This window comes from Acanthochromis polyacanthus, chromosome 12 (assembly GCF_021347895.1).
Source record: "Acanthochromis polyacanthus isolate Apoly-LR-REF ecotype Palm Island chromosome 12, KAUST_Apoly_ChrSc, whole genome shotgun sequence".
Taxonomy (NCBI): Eukaryota; Metazoa; Chordata; class Actinopteri; family Pomacentridae; genus Acanthochromis; species Acanthochromis polyacanthus.
The window spans coordinates 16,654,704-16,671,256 of record NC_067124.1 but is presented as its reverse complement, the minus strand read 5'-3'; the positions used below and the strand labels follow the sequence as shown (position 1 = coordinate 16,671,256).

Sequence of the window (16,553 nt, the reverse complement as noted above, 5' to 3'; positions counted from 1 at the left end):
TCTCCCAGACTAATTGCCTGTCTCCTGGAATCTCCTCCATGCGCTTGAGAATGTGCTGGGAGACACAGCAAACCTTCTGGCAATGGCACGCATTGATGCGCCATCCTGGAGGAGTTGGACTGTCTGTGGAACCTCTGTAGGGTCCAGGTATCGCCTCATGCTACCAGAAGTGACACTTACCCTAGCCAAATGCAAAACTAGTGAAAAACAGTCAGACAATATTAGGAAGGAAGAAAATGTCAGTGGTCTTCACCTGTAAACTCATTCCTGTTTTGGGGGTTGTCTCATTGTTACCCCTCTAGTGCATCTGTTGTTAATTTTATGAACACCAAAGCAGCTGAAACTGACTAAAAAGCCCCTCAGTTACTTACTTGACCAGATCAGTATCCTACACGTTTCACTGATTTGATGCAATACTTAGATTAAAAAGTGTTCCTTTATTTTTTTTGAGCAGTGTGTGTGTGTGTGTATATATATATATATATATATATATATATATATATATATATATATATATATATATATATGTGTGTGTGTGTGTGTGTGTGTGTGTGTGTGTGTGTGTGTGTGTGTACCAAAAAAGTGCAAAATCCGCACCTGTCCGCTTTGTCCCTCCTCAGCTTCCGTACTTGCATATAGTATGGCATCCTAAGAGTTGTCACAACTGTGTTGCTGCTAGAAATAATCTTTTTTTGGCACTTTTAAAGCATCGTGTCATCGGAATTGAGACTTTTCTGGAATAATAACCACACTTCAACTCAGGTAAGAGACTCATAATGAATCTTAGTCGGTCTATTTGTTCAGAATAAGAGACACGTGGGTTGTAGCTAGCTAAAGAGGCTAACCAAGCTAACAGCTAGCTTGCTCATGTTACCAGCAAAACAAACAGAATGCTCCTAAATATCGAGTAAATAAAACGTTTTTACACGTGTCTTTTCATTTGACGCAGGAGACGTTAATGTTAATTAACCGGCAGTGTGCAGGTTGTTGGCAAAAGTCATGTGATAATAAGAAAACATGAGCTAATAATCTAACTTAAACGCAGTTTACATAACTTTAGGTTTGACGCACATTTAATTTGCACGATCACAGCTGCTGTCTCTGATTCTATAGCTTGTTATGATGCTCATAGATAGCAGTACAGATAATGCAATTACACCTGTGTTTTGCCTCAGGTCATGAAAATTTGAGCATCAAATACTTTATTTCCTATATTCTGGTGAATATTTATGCACCAGTGTTTGACCTTCCTGCATGAATTTATGGGTTAAGACATTCAAGTAAAAAATTCAGGCTACTTTGTTGTTTTTATTGACAGGACGGATGTGTGTGTTCTAAATACTGATGGACTCGTGTTCCCTGTGTCCACCACTGAAATCTGGGCCTGTTTATTGGTCATTTAAATTATGCATGTTGTCAACATCTCAGGTTTAAGAAAAAAAGTCTTCATAATAATTTAACACAACACTCCATACAAAATTGGTGATTTTATAGTAACAGATATCTAGATGGAATTAAACCTTGTAATAATAAAAACATAAAAGTTGCTGAAGAAGGAGAGGTTTTGTCCAAATGTCTAAAACCACAGCAAGAGTCCACTTCTGCTGCTGCGTCACAGAATAAGTTTTCGTGACCAGTAGCCAAACATTTTTTTTAGATCTGCAATTTACAGAATTTTTATTTTATGATTCATGTATTAAAGATTATTTTATTAATTCATCAGGGAATAAAATTTCTGCAAACATAAAAAAAAGACCTTGAAAAATGTCCAACTAATGGTTCAGAATCCAAGTTTACTGTCACAATTAACCCAAAGTCATGACAACAATCCAATAAAGATAAATATATAAAACATAAATTTGTTCAAATTCAAATCCTGGGGTGGGCCTGGGATCTTTCTGCATGGAGTTTGCATGTTCTCCCTGTGCATGCGTGGGTTTTCTCTGGGTACTCCGGCGTCCAAAAATATGCTGAGGTTAATTGGTTACTCTAAATTGCCCGTAGGTGTGAATGTGAGTGTGATTGTTTGTCTGTATATGTAGCCCTGTGACAGACTGGCGACCTGTCCAGGGTGTCCCCTGCCTTCGCCCGAGTCAGCTGGGATAGGCTCCAGCACCCCCCGACCCTAGTGAGGATAAAGCGGTGTATAGAGAATGGATGGATGAATGGATGGATATTTGCAGGACAGTTGACCAGTGTAATATTTGTTACACAAGAAGTAAAGTTATGGCAGTATTATGTGTCATTTGAACTTCATATTCTTGCATCCCTTCAGAAATTCAGTGAATACATCATACCTTTCTATTTAGCCAGAAAGTCAAAATGTACTTAAGACAGCTTTTTATCTACTTGTTTTTGCTTTATGTGGTCCTAAGCCCATTTTCAGACTTCATTTTTGATAATCATGGTCTGGACTACTTACATGTCTGAACTACATAAGAGAGTCCAGAGTACATGTATTGAGCAGCTCTGTCTGATTTTTAGCCCATCATGCCGTCCGCCTGTGACTCTCTGATCGATGACATCGAGGACATGGTGTCTTCCAGCGACCCAACACCTCATGAGAGACAATCTGCTAGAAAATCCATCATACCAAGGTCCAGGAGGAAGAAAGAGGTGAACAACGAGGAGCTCCACGCTGACAGGTCTGTCAAATGTTGAAGAGAAAACAGAATTACATCCCATGAAAACTGCTGTTGTTTATGGACAAGCAATGATTTGATTCTCTTTGAAACCTGCAGCCTACAGAAAAGGTGGTATACTTGAAGGGTAATTAGGTTTTTTAAAATAATTTATTCAAGAATAATGTCAACTCTTTCATGCTAAAGTCCTTGAGTTGCCAGACTTTTTTCTTGCTTACATGCCAGTTTCAAACCCGCCCACAACATTTCAATGGAACTCAGATCGAGGTTTGACTCGACCATTTCACAATCCCTCATTTCTTATTTTGAGCCATTCCTTGGTTCATCATTATTCTGATCAAAGGTTCAATTCTGCACTTTAACTTCCAGACAGATAGCCTCACATTATCTTCAAACACTCTCTGATATTTGTGGAATTCATCATTGAATCAGTGGCTACAAGCTGCAAAACAACTCTGTCTTAGATCGGTCTGTCCATACTAGAATAGTAATAATAATTGTCATTATTGTTCCAAAGTGTAGTTTTGTTATAATGTGCTTTCTGGACAGTGAAGGTTTCTTTTACCTCACATGCCCATGCAGGTCATATTTGTGCCATTTCTTCCTAACTGTAGATTTGATACTAACAGTTGCAAGAGCTACCTGCAGGTTCTGAAGTGACATTTTAGGTTTTTTTGATGTCTTCTCTTTGCATTTTGTGGTTTACTCTTGGACTGAGCTGAAAAATCTTGGACCAGTTTACGCTCTTGTAGATATACCACTTGTAGATATTCCCTACAGTGTACTGATTTATATTCATTTTATTTTTTTGAATTCCTTCCCAGACTCATAGATATCCACAATGTTTTTACTAAAGGCTGTAGATAGTTGATAGATCTTGGCATGAGGACACCACAGACCTTAATAGTGAAGAGAAAACCAGACCACAGATATTCAAGATTTAAATTGGACAGGTTCCCCCATCACTTCCTATGGAGGCTCTAATTTCTGGCACCTCATCTGGAGTTCGTGGTGATAGTTTTATAGATTTAAATAAGTGGTTTTATCGTGTGACAGGCTTCTTTCTTTCTTTCTTTCTTTCTTTCTTTCATAGTTTTCTTTACATTGCTGTACATGACTGTAGAATGTAAGAGTATTGTGCTGTTGTTACAGTACAGTGTGTAATGGTAAACCTAACAGTAATTACTCTACCTAAAGCAGATAGCAGCTGCTTTTAGTGTGTTTAGTTTCAAGCTTTTCAATAAATCACATAGGTAATATAAATTAACATACATGTGGCACACTAATGCTGCTTGTTTTTATTCTTTTGTCTTCTATATGTCTTATCTAGCTGAAAATGATCCCAAAAATATATCTACTATTGATTTGTAATTTGTCCTCTGGGCTTTAACTTGACAAAGGCACCACAAAAGAGACTCATTTTAAATATTTTTGGTTGATAATTTTGCAAACAGCCTACATTAAACAGGTTAGATGTCAAAGCATCTATGTAGTCTGTTCTGTTCCACTTGAGAGTTTTATGATGTAATATTTGGGTTAACATATCTATTTCAGCGTTTCAAAACGTCATATAACAGATGTATTTATTGTTAATTTTTAGTTTGATCCCCGGAACCCAAAAGATCTGGATGAAAACGTGGGGCTGCAGTCACAACAACTCAGATGGCGAGTACATGGCCGGACAGCTCGCTGCCAGTGGATACAAAATGACCGGTGAGAGGCTGTTTAGTTGGCCGAAATACTCATAAGATGCTATTACTTGTAGAAAAACACTTGGCTTGAACAATGTTTAAATTTTAGATTGATAGATTTAAGCTAGCTGCATGAATTCATAGCTGAAATGGTAAAAATATGTAATAATTAGTTGGATATATTCGATGCCATAGAGCTGGTGTCAATATTATTACTGAACACAAGGGGGCGGTGTTGGCTTGCAAGTAAGATAGACATTAGGCATTACTCTTGTGGGGGATTTTTCACATTTGCACTTCCTTCAACAAATCTACTGTTGATGTGTGTGTTTAAAATGGTTAATGTTAGGATTTAGACCACGATGAATCTAATTTAATCTAATCTGAGCCTCTAGTTTAGATGCTTTAAAGTGACAATAGTGTGACGATAAAAATGTACAACACCTTTACACGTTAAATAAACACTCTGCAATACTGAATAGTACCTTTCATCACTGGTTTTGCATGTCTTTTGCATTGAAGCCAGACATATTGTGCTGTAGATTACCAGAGGGATTCATCGTGAGTGCACAAAATGTACATGTTGGATTGTAGTTGGCAGTTAAATCTGATAATCTACATTTCCTGATTTGTGTGTGTGTAGTTTTGACCTCCTGTTTTCCACAATTAGTCACAAAGAAAATGTACTTCTTGTGCAGGTTGTGTGTGTGCTTAGTTGTGCAGTGAGCACACTTCTTTGCAGTTGTGTGTTTGTGCAGAGAGAGTTAAGCCCTGCGGCGTTTCTCTCTCCATGGGGTCTCCACAGCCGTAGAAGGACATTAATCACACACTTCAAAAATGCAGATGTACCCACTCACTCACTCACAAACACACACACTAGGCGCGATTTGCTCCCGAACATGGGCCAACAGTTTTTCTTTCCCCCCTCTCATGTGGTATTTTCGACCTTTGATCTCTTTATCTTTTCCACCTTTCTTTGTTTTGCTGTTTTTTTTTCTTTCCTCGTCCCAGGAGCTGCTGTCTGATGGAACACGTCTCTGTTTTCACTTTGTTGTTTCTAAGCTGCCCCTCGACTCACGTCCTGTGTTCTAGCATCTCCTAAGGCTTGACATTTAGTCTGCTAATTGCCCCAGCGTACATCTGCTTTGACTGTTATTTAGTGGAACGGCTGCAGTAAGAAGCTGCTGTTTGCATTCAGAGCGTCGTCTTCATTCCCACTGTGACCTCTGCATGGGAAATATCTGTCTGTCTCCCAATGTGATTACAGCACACGTTGCCTCCCTGGTTGTCTTAAGGTCCTCAGCAGATATAGATGCGAGAGGGTGTAATGTAATACAGTCTCGGGTAATCAGGTTAAATCTGGCTGTTATTGATATTAGATTTTTGGAATCTCTGGATTACGTTCGTTTCTGTCTCCTCCACTTGTTAAAGCAGGACTGTGCAGTGACCACACGGAAACAGTGCTTCCAGAAAGTGTTCCGCTGTTTAATTAGATTAGATTTTTAACTTCGCAGAAGAAGATTTTACTCCTCTTTCCATTTATCTTGTAATGCAGAGAGTTGCACAATTCAATATGAAATCAACAGCATGTTAGTGTTTTCTGTTTGGAGATGTTTGACATCATTCTTTGTGGTCACATGACAGAATTAAAGAGGGTGTAGATTCTCATAAGGTGCAAAAGAAACTTATTTTAATGTCTTTCGGTTGCTATTTGCATATATTTTGCATGACTACATGGATTTGCAACAGGCTGTAGTCATGTTTGATGTTTTCATATCTCTTTGTTCACCTGGTGTGTGTGTGTGTGTGTGTGTGTGTGTGTGTGTGTGTGTGTGTGTGTGTTCTGAGCGAACAAATTTCTGTTTTAAAGCAGCGTTTTAAAAGTAAATGATCATACGCCCAGGCCAGCTTTTTAGTAGTCAAGACATATGTCCTTTTTTATATCCAGAAGATGGTACTAGAACGTGACAAATCAGGGAGTTTTCTGTTTCCAAAAGTCTCTGTTTCTGCACATCGAGACTAAAATGCATCCCAGGAATTGTCAAACTCAAACAGCGTTTCCAAAAGTCACTGTTTAGGGTTTTAAAACTCCAGAGTAGCTTAGATACCAGGCATAAACATAACAGAAGGGTTTCTACAGTCCTAATAACACCAGGTTTAGTTTCCTCTCACTGAGGAGCTGCAGTTTCGTAACGCTCTGCACCAGAATAACCTCGTTTACCTTAAAACAGGGTCGTTATAACCACACACCGCATTCTCAAGCATATTTCTTCCACGTACGAGTGAGGAGGACAGAGCTGTGGGATTACTCACTCAGTTGTCAGGGAACCAGGTTTTGCTTGGAACAGTTGGTGGAAAATCCAGAGTCGGGACAGCTGAGGAGCTCAAGAGATGTTCACAGGGAGGAAAGCAGGAATATTTATGTGTCAGGGGTGGTTAGAAAAGAGACGGAGGATCTCATACTGCTAGATCTGGTCATATCGGAGCTTCAGGATTACTCTTCACAAAGATTTAAATCATAGAGTATAAATATTGATGGAAACAGTGTCTCTACATGCATACAAGTTTTGTTAACGAGTTCTACATATAACGGCTTACAAAAAGAGCAATTCTCTGTCATTCATCACCTATATTAATATGATTTTACCTCCATGTTGTTACCTTGATGGGCCTGAATGATAAGCAAATGAAGTGATTATTTTAACACACGCTAGAATATGATTTCAGTGAGAGTTTTACATTTCTTTTACACTGAAACAAATGATGCCAAACAAGCTTTAGTTTCTTTATGTCTGGAGGATTTGATTTGTCGACATCTCTGCAGCACCACAATGCTTTCTTTGTAATGGTACGTTTTGCCGCATTTTATCAAAAAAAAAACAAACTGCAGCTCCTGTGATTTGGATAATGCATTTTGATAATATTTCGATAAATGTTTTCAGCCCTACTGCTTCTTTCTTCTTACAAAGTACTTTAAAGGTCAGTGTCTAGAGGATGAGTTTGATTTCTGTCCTGTTACATATCTGCTTTTTTTTTTTATCTGTCTTTTCCACTTGTTTGCTTGCTTGTATCTTCTATTTCCTGCAGAATCTTCCACCTCACTCTCTCCTTCTTTGCGGTAATTCATTGTTTCAGAAGGAGAAATCGACTGTCATGGCCAAAATCAGGGGAGTTTACACCTGACACAGCTGGTGATTGTTCTAAACGTTCTGAAGTGCAATGCAGTGGTCTGGATGTCTGGAATGGCACAAAATTGTCCAGAGGGTTTGGAATGTGCTCCCGAGTGTTGTCGACCAGAAAGAATATTTTCTGCGCAAAATCACGTCATTTGAATATCTTACCTCCGTCGTGTTAAATCCGCAGTGTCGCTCTGCAGAGTTGAACGAAAGAATCTGGACAAAGACGGCTTCTGCGGCTCGAAAACATGACATCACCTTCTCTCTCATCCCGGTTTCTCTCTTTCACACTTGCTGCCCTCCCCAGTCGCACTTTCATCCTCATGCTGCCCTCCCCAGTCGCACTTTCATCCTCATGTCTAACTCTTTCTTTCTCAAACTATGACATCACCTGGTGTGAGGCGTAGTAGAAGTTCTGCCGTCGGCCCGTAGATGGCAGCCTCGGCTCACGGAGGAGGCTTTTTTTGGTCGAAAGGAAGCATCTCTGCAATATCAGGATGAGGTCATCCTTCTGAAAAACATGCTCTGTCCCCATTCATAGTTTTAAAATCTGGAGCTTTTAATCCCTAAATTTTACACATGATGTTATATGAGGTGGAAAATAAAGAAAGTTAACACGAATCAGTATAATTTAACCCTGTAGGACATTATGCTTATCTAACAAATTGTGTGAAAGGTGTGTTTTATAACTTTGCTTAAATGTGAGGGACCATTCCTCATTCTGCATTTGCAATTAGTATCATTTATATAATATTTAAAATCATCACACATAAAGCAATTAAACTCACAGCTCTTCTTTTGTTAAATGTTTAGTTCAAATTCAACTTTTTCCTTTCTTACCACCTGAAGAGGTAAAAATCTGTCATTTTATTTTTTAACATTTACTATGTTTGACTACGTTTCAATCTAAAATATTGAATCATAATGGTCAGTCTGAAGAGAAAATGTCTCCTAAACCTCTAACTCGTGTTTTTCTGTTATTGTCATTTACGTCATTTGTATAAACCTGTTATTTTCTCTGCTTTCATTGTCTCAACACTTGTTTTACTGTCTGTACTTGTCCTGAGCTGCTGTTCCTGCATCCAGCCAAAGGGGGCACTGTTTACCTGCACACTCCCCTAATGAACTGCATTTGAGCAGCAGAGCAATGTGCCAGATAGTGACTTCATAGAAAGGCATGTATTCTCACACATGCACACACACACACACGCACACGCACACACCCTTCATGGAAAGTCACACCAGGATATTTTGATTGTTTTTGGCTGGTCTCCTCCCCTCCCAATCTCTTCTCTGGTCGCCAGCCGTGCACACAGCACTTCAGTTATGATTTTACATACCGGTTAGGCAAAATTACTCCCTGGTACACAATGTCAGCCAAATGAGGCGTTCTCAGTTCCTGGTTTGGACACAGACGGTTGGAGGATATGGCTTTCAGAGAGAGGGTGTGAGCTGTTTAGATAAAACGACATGAGGACTTAATTGATCAGCAGGACATGCAGGTGTTGCTGTGGATAGAAAATGTATCACAAATGTCATTTTATTGTGCTGTTTTAGACAAGGAAGTACTTTTAAATTTAGCATTTACTTAAAAAAAACTGCTAAATCTATCTATACTAAATTCATTTTGCCTTTATGAGCTGAAGCACGGTGTTTTTGCTCAGTGGCAGCCGAAGAATATCATCATTTTTGATTTAATAGAGATGTATCTTGCTGTTTTACTGCGTGATATTTCAAATAGACAGCATTTTGACTGAGCTCCGACTACGTTGGTGTTTGAAGCGCTTCTGCAGCTCTGTGTGATTGTATTACATCACTGTAGAGTATTCTCACTCTGAGCGTGTGCACCTCGCATACATGCCGTCTCATTCATAAAACGGAGCGTGTCAGGATCCTCCGATTGGCCGACTGGGTCCCACGCAACATCACACGCCGCGATGCCGTACCCAATGAAAACTTACAATGTCGTGTTTGACTCCACCTCTCGCATACACACACACTTTGGCTCGCACAGCCGCTCACACACACACGTTTGCTTCATTCGCACACAGTCGCAGACGTGGTGGGAATTGGTGTTGTACAGGGAAAGTGCACGAGAGACAGACCGCTTTCTGACAGTCATCATTCTGCAAGATTAGACGTATCGGCTGGTGCACGTCTGAGAAACACTCGCCGTCTCTGCACTGCGTTGCGGCTGAGTATCAGACAGTTGCCGGTTTTAGAGGGAGGAAGAATGAAGCGACGAGGGGAAGAGAGGAGGGATGAAGAGTGCAGCCGACAGAGATGCACTCGAAGCCAAAATTAGCCAAAGTGAAGCTGGAAATAGGAACAGTGAGGGCAAAACGCTGCCAGGGAACATGAACTGGAATCTGGCAAGTCTGCAGAAACAGGGAGTAGAGACACATGGATAGATGGAGAGGAGAGAGGTTTGAGCAATGAGCAGTGTCAGGAGAGAATCTGCACTGCACAGGGAAGAGAATAAATAGGAGTTGGCAAAATATGTAACGACTTAAATACACAAAAAAAAATCTAACTGGAATCTGAGGTTGTGTCTGAAATCAGTCCTTGCTCACTATAGAGGGTGTTCACCTTTTTGAAATCCAATGAAGTTACCATTGTTCCACTTTATATAGTCACTCATAGTATCCCACAATGCATCAAGAAGAGTAAAGTACAGCTGATAGTCACTAACCAACAATATGTACCATCATGCATTGCATTGAAGGAGAACTGCAGACGGACAAGAGAGCAGATCGAGGGTATATAATTCTAGACTGCGATTCGTCAGATATATGCATCTGCGTAAACATGCTGAAATATTGCAATAATTGCTCTGGCCGGTCGGGTACAATTGCCAAAATCTGCATGTTTTTAAAGTGGCCGGATCAGGTGGAGGATAGTTGGGAAATGGAGAAATGCAAATTTCAACAAAAATGGCTTGAAAACGTGGATTTCAGAGAAAGACTACAGCCCGTTGGTGGTCAGGGGTGGTTTCCGGATTCAGAAATGGTGAAACAAAAGGACAGTTTTCATATAAAAATCATCTTTTACAAAAAAAGATAAATCTGTGTAACTTGAGTTACCATTGAGCTCCCAGTTGTAGCATAAAATTTTTTACAGTATGACATTAAAAAACATTAAATTTGACTAGCTGATTTCTGCAGGAACCCTGTTATACCATTACGATGTATTTTATAGTCTTATGAGGTATTATGTCACATTTAGATGTTTTTTAAATAGTGTTGAGATTTATTTTGCAGTGTTAAGATGTTTTTTTTCAGTGTTAAGGCATTTTTCTAGTGTTAACACTTTTTTTTCAGTGATAAGACATGTTAAGACTTGTTTTACCGTGTTAAGATGTTTTTTTTTGTGATGTTTAGGCGTATTTTATCGTGTTCAAACTTCCTTATAGGGTTCAGACATTTTTTATACTGTTTAGATGTATTTTTTGGTGTTAAGACACATTTTTTACATTGTTAAGATGTTTTTGTAGTGTTCAGATGTAATTTATAGGGTCAAACATATTTGGTAGTGCACAGACATTTTATAGTGTGAAGATTTTTTTGTGTTTTGATAGTTTGATGATAGTTTATCTTAAGATGTTTTCTAATTGTATTAAGATGTATTTTATTGTTTTAAGACACATTTTACAGTCTTAAGTTCCATTTTCTAAGGAATGTATGTTTCCTAGAAGCATTTTCGAAAAGACAACATGCATGAAACAAAGCCATGAGTTACGGCGCAAAAATATTAAAATTGAAAATAATTTGCATTGATATGTTTAGTGGAAGCAGAGTGATGTATCACACAAACAAACAAAAAAAGTTATTTTTCTCTATTAATTTTTGATAATCCGCTTGATAATATGAATTTATCGCAAAAATACTGGTCGTTTCACTACCATAACCGTTACTGATCTAATATGTTTTAATTTAGTGACAATCGTGATGTAGCTGTTAGCACAGAGGCTCCCGTACAGTCGGAAAGTGTTTGTTTTGCAGAGAAACTCCCTCTATAGTTCACTCTGTAGTACACATAGATTGGGAATGACTGGATGATTTCAGACAAGGCCTTAAATTTTTAGACCTTCCATAGCTGCATGTGCACTTGAATTGAATATTGCACATTTTTACATGATGTTTGTGTGACCTTACTAAAGCTAAACTGCTGAAATGATAATGGCCTAGCTTTTTCTGACATCTCCTGTGGACACACAGACCTGCACACAGTTTTCAAGGTTTTGAATTTGTCTGAAGTCCTATAAAAAGAGCCATGAATCCAGGCAGTCAGGTGTGACCATTTAGAGACCAGGAGATTAGACTGATCCCGAGCCGTGTGTTTGTGCATGCACATGTGTGTTTTGGTGATCCAACAAGGTGACCCGTGTGTCGGCAGCACCCAGTAACCGGTTAGAAGCTGTGGGATTAGGGACCCCGGCCAGTCCTGCCTTAAAATCCCTTGGCGATATCGACGGATAGAGGAGGAGAAGGAAGCAGGGATCACTGCTCGGTCGCATCCATTGATTACTGTGAGGAAAGGAATTCTGATAGCATCACAAACTGACCTGATGAGAAGAACCACTGCAGCGAGAAATTGTCATGGGAATTAAAATCCACAGTGTCAGCTAGAGGGATTTATTGGTGGCATTTTTAGATGATTTCAATTCAATTTTATTTATACAACACTTGTAATCTCAGGTTTCTTCACGTAGCAAGTCAGACATTATGCCAAAGTTCTCTCATGATTCACTACACAAAAAGGCAAAATGAAGTCAATAGATGATCTGTTGTTCAAATGTCACCGCTGATACCTTCCAGTGATGCTAAGGAACTGCAAGAAACATAATGATTCTTCCCTGCAAATCCTTTCTGTAAGGATGCAGAGATCCCCTTGTGTTATTCGCTCCTTCCCATATGTGAGATTTAGGCCTAAGGAAAAAGAAAATTACAGATTCTGAAAGAGAGACCACTCCTTGCTCCTCTGAGAAATAACAAAAAAACAGAACAAATTCATCCCCCAAAGGGCGGTGATATCTCATCCTTGTTTCTCAAACCTCAAAGGTAGCAGAGGAAGAAGAATGGAGGCCTGAGTTGCCGCTCCAGTGTTCCCTCCATCCAGTCATTTGTTCACTTGCACTTTCATTGCTCTGATGAAGAGAGCAAGAGATAAATGATTGGACAAGCTGGGAAGGAATTTCCTTTGCTTGTTCCCTGTAAAGGAAAGGAGGCATATTCCCTATTCCCTTCAGAACCCTGCTAGCCAGTGAACCCCGTTATCCCAGGAATACCGGCTGCATTCCACAGGGATTGTGGATACCCTGAAGGGATATAATGGGAATATCATGGAGGGGATGTGAGTAATGGGATGAAGCAAAGGGAAGGCGTGGGGGTGGAGGAGGACAGCAGAAGAAGAGAGGGACTGGAAAATGAAGAGCAAAGGAGGTTGTCTGGAAGGAGGATGAGGGGTAAAGCCAGGTTGTGCTCCTGTCCACAGCCTTAAATCAAAGCAGGGAGATGATGTATTCTGACATCAAAGGCGTCTAATTGTAGAAAATAAAAGCGTGGCAGTTAAAATGTCAGACCACTGTGCTGGCACTGCATCAGGAATCGCAGGAGTCGTGCGTCCCTCCCATTCAGCAAGTTGCATCAGGTGCCATTTAACAAGACATTTAACCCCCAAGGCCTCGACTGGGGCTGCTCAGTGGGAAACAGCGTACCTGTGGATACGGTTCAGTGTACCCCACCATCTACTCACCATCTCTCACCAGTTCATATCTATTAACATGAATACATATATGAGTGTTCCTGGGAAGGTTTGGTGGCTAAAAGGTTTGTGAAACAGTAGTTGTTTCTTAATTTTTGCTCTTTTAATGGTGCCAAATGTACAGTCTGTAGTAGTCAATAGAAACAATGACAAAAGACGGAGCTTGAAGTAGTGAGGCATCATGGGAGTTGCCTTCTTCACTACCATCACCAAAGAAAATATATGTGGTACAGGCTGAAATTGTGTTTACTCATGAGCTTTAATCACATTGCTTACTTGCAAATATTCACATTATGTTCTTTGATTCCCATGAAAAAGCTGCAGGTAGTGTTAGCTAATGTCATTTTATTTTCTACCTTACTAAATACAACAATGTTTTAAATTAATTGTAATCAAACATGAGTGTGCAATACAAACAATGGAATGGAATACAACTGCTGCTAGCATGCAGTGTTTTTCCAGCTACTGGTAGACATTTCCTGATCAAATTCGTTTTTTTGCCCCTGATCTGATTTGACTCTAGCGTCTGCCGATACCTAATGCCATTTTCGAAGATAATGCTCAATTGGAGTACTGCAGATTAGCTGTAGTACTTGTTTGTGCACCATCTTGTAGTCTTGACAAGCAGAGCATTGTGAGGAGTTAGCTAGTGAAGGGACACCATGACAGAGTTTTATGTGTGGCTTAATGACTTCAGACCACCGTACATGCATTAAAACAACTTATGATCGATAAAGACCAATAAAAAGAAAGTTATGTCATCATTATTTGATTTTTGCTTGAAATGGCTGCTCACATCACGTCTTGTCGATACTAATCAAATAAGAATCCCTAATTATTGGTCTTTTTTTTGGTCTTTTTTGCGTTCCTGAGTCCCAATCAGATAATCTGAAGATTCTGCTTTGCCTCAGGTACAACCAGCTCTAATCATCTGTAGTAAATGTCCTGCATGTTACATTCCAGTACACGTCACCAATAACAGCCAATCAACACTCTAGGATAAATGTTAAGAGGTAAAATGTAAAGAAACACAGGCATTTCAATGACATTTTGTGCTGGGAGTTGTGGTAGTCTAAATCTTGTCAAAGATTTTCATTGTAACTGTGAATGTACATTGAAAATTGTTGTTAAAGGCTCCACACAACATATTCCAAATGTTTTTACTGTTATGATTGTTTCAGGTTAGCTTTAGGAAGTAGAACTGGGTTTTGTCCTGATGGGATAGTGCTTTACAATGACCAGTGTGACAATCAGATTATCACATTGTTGGTCAAACGTTCGTGATCTGTCAACCAATTCCACTAGTTTACTGCAAAATAACTCATAAAGCCATTCTTCCTCAACCTTGAGCTGTAAGGCTTCAGTGAAAGTTGATTAAGACACAGCAAGCAATGTGATAATTGGGTTGAGCAAAGGACAAAATGAGCTCTATTCACATAGTGTGAAAGTGCAAACTATACTAATTTAAATAATGTCATTGTTTTTCTTGCAATTAAACATCCTCATTTGTTCAGTAGAGTGATCTCTTCTTCTTTTCTCGTGGAGGACAAACTTTGTCAGACTCCTTGGCAGCAGAGCTAAAAGGACCAAAGCGACGTGATCTATATTCTTTGACATTTGGCATCTAATTGTTGCTTTCTTTGTTTTTGAATAATTAGCTTGTCTAATATTTTACAAGCTGAAAGAGACGTTTTCACTTCTAATTTGTCCTTCTCCCTGTCATCTCGACTCAAACGAGGAAAACAAATGCAATTTCCCTTATGAAGACAAAATGAAAGACGTTTGTAATTAATGTGGCATGCAGGGCTGTTGGCGTGGGTGGATAAAGAGTGTGGGCGACATAAGGCTAAAAAGCAAAGAAAGTGAGAGTTGTGCATTCAAGGACATGCAGTAAATGACTTCTCAAGGCCCCGCTTTGAGTTTTTTTTCCTCTTTCCCCTCTCTTCACTTTGGCCCTTTTGTGTTGTTGTGGAAGATAACACCCACTTTCTGTCTGAGCGTCCAATGTTCAGCCATCAGTGCCATTACTCACTGACCACCTGCTGAAAGGGAAAGCAGGGGTGACCTGTATCGCTGTGTGTGATGTTCATATGAGGCCACCTGCTGAAATGAAAGCTCTGGCTACCTGTGAGTGAAGAGGATAGAGTGTTTGTGTGTCAGGAGAATTTGCGACTTTTGCGAGGACCACGCGGGAAATTGAACAAGCGAGTAAACGCGCAGGAAGTCCTCGCAAGTGTTTTAAAGCGACATCATGTGTGTGTGTGTCCTTTTGTAATAAATTAATTTTACATGTGTCCCTGTCTGATCTCTTCTTCATACATATAAATGAATGAGCTCCGTGCTGGATTTCCATGTGAGAGCACAGATATTAGATAAAGTGGATTTAAAAGCTGTGGATGATTTGAGCGGTGGGTTTAATTTGAATCATCATCGGTCAAAGTAACCTTGATCGCCAAGCAGAAAAGATGACTTGACTGGGAGCCTTGGTAGGACCCTTTCCTTGACCAGATAGTGATTGTGAACGAATGAATGTGTGTGTGTGTGGTCCCCTGAAGTGAGAAGCCTAATGGCCTGTCTGCTGCCCATTCACTCATAATTCAGCTCAAATGTTGACTAAACTTCTTTCCTTTGAGACTCTTCTTCAACTCGCTCACCTCTCGTCCTGTATTAGCAGTAAGGATCCATACGGGGGGGAAAGTTAACAGAGTAAATACAAGTGAGCCAGCAGAGAGATCAATAGGCATGTATTGATTAAGCATCACGTGTGGCTACAAATAATTTCCTGGCCGTTTGTGTGTGACTGTCTGTGTTGGAAGGTGAAGGATTCTGTTTGGTGCCTAACATGTTGCAATTTTGGTTTATTCTATTGAAATAGTAATAAAATGCTAATATCCTGAGTGTATAGTTTGCCACATGTTCCAGCTGAGACAGAATAATGGTGTAAATACATCAGCTGAAGGGCTTTAAATTACTGTAGACTGTTTATGTTGGTATTTACTCTCATCTCAGTCATTGGCTTTCCACACTGGGATCAAACAATAAAGCACACTGATGCATGCACATACAGAGGTGTGTGAAGTTTATTGATAATCGGCAGCCGTCCACATGGCAGACAGATGGCTCCTCTAATCTTTCAGACAGACGCAGCCTTTTGAGATCTGATCTGATCTGATGATGGCTGAGCGACTGTGTGGCTGAACTCGATAAATCTGTCCTCAGAAGGCCCCTGCTGTCTCCTGTGTGTGTGTGTGTGTGTGTGTGTGTGTGTGTGTGTGTGTGTG

At 39.8% G+C, this 16,553-nt stretch overlaps 1 protein-coding gene across 1 annotated transcript in view; it reads left to right on the top strand.

Moving 5' to 3' along the window:
- Positions 1-634: 634 nt before the first annotated feature.
- The window catches only part of cdkal1 (CDK5 regulatory subunit associated protein 1-like 1), a 280,453-nt gene continuing 264,534 nt past the window's right edge, over positions 635-16,553 (top strand). The window contains exons 1-3 of the mRNA XM_022193047.2: positions 635-762; positions 2,485-2,645; positions 4,243-4,355. Of these exons, the coding sequence (XP_022048739.2) occupies positions 2,491-2,645; positions 4,243-4,355 (268 nt within the window). The 5' untranslated portion in view covers positions 635-762; positions 2,485-2,490. The remainder of the gene's footprint in view (positions 763-2,484; positions 2,646-4,242; positions 4,356-16,553) is intronic.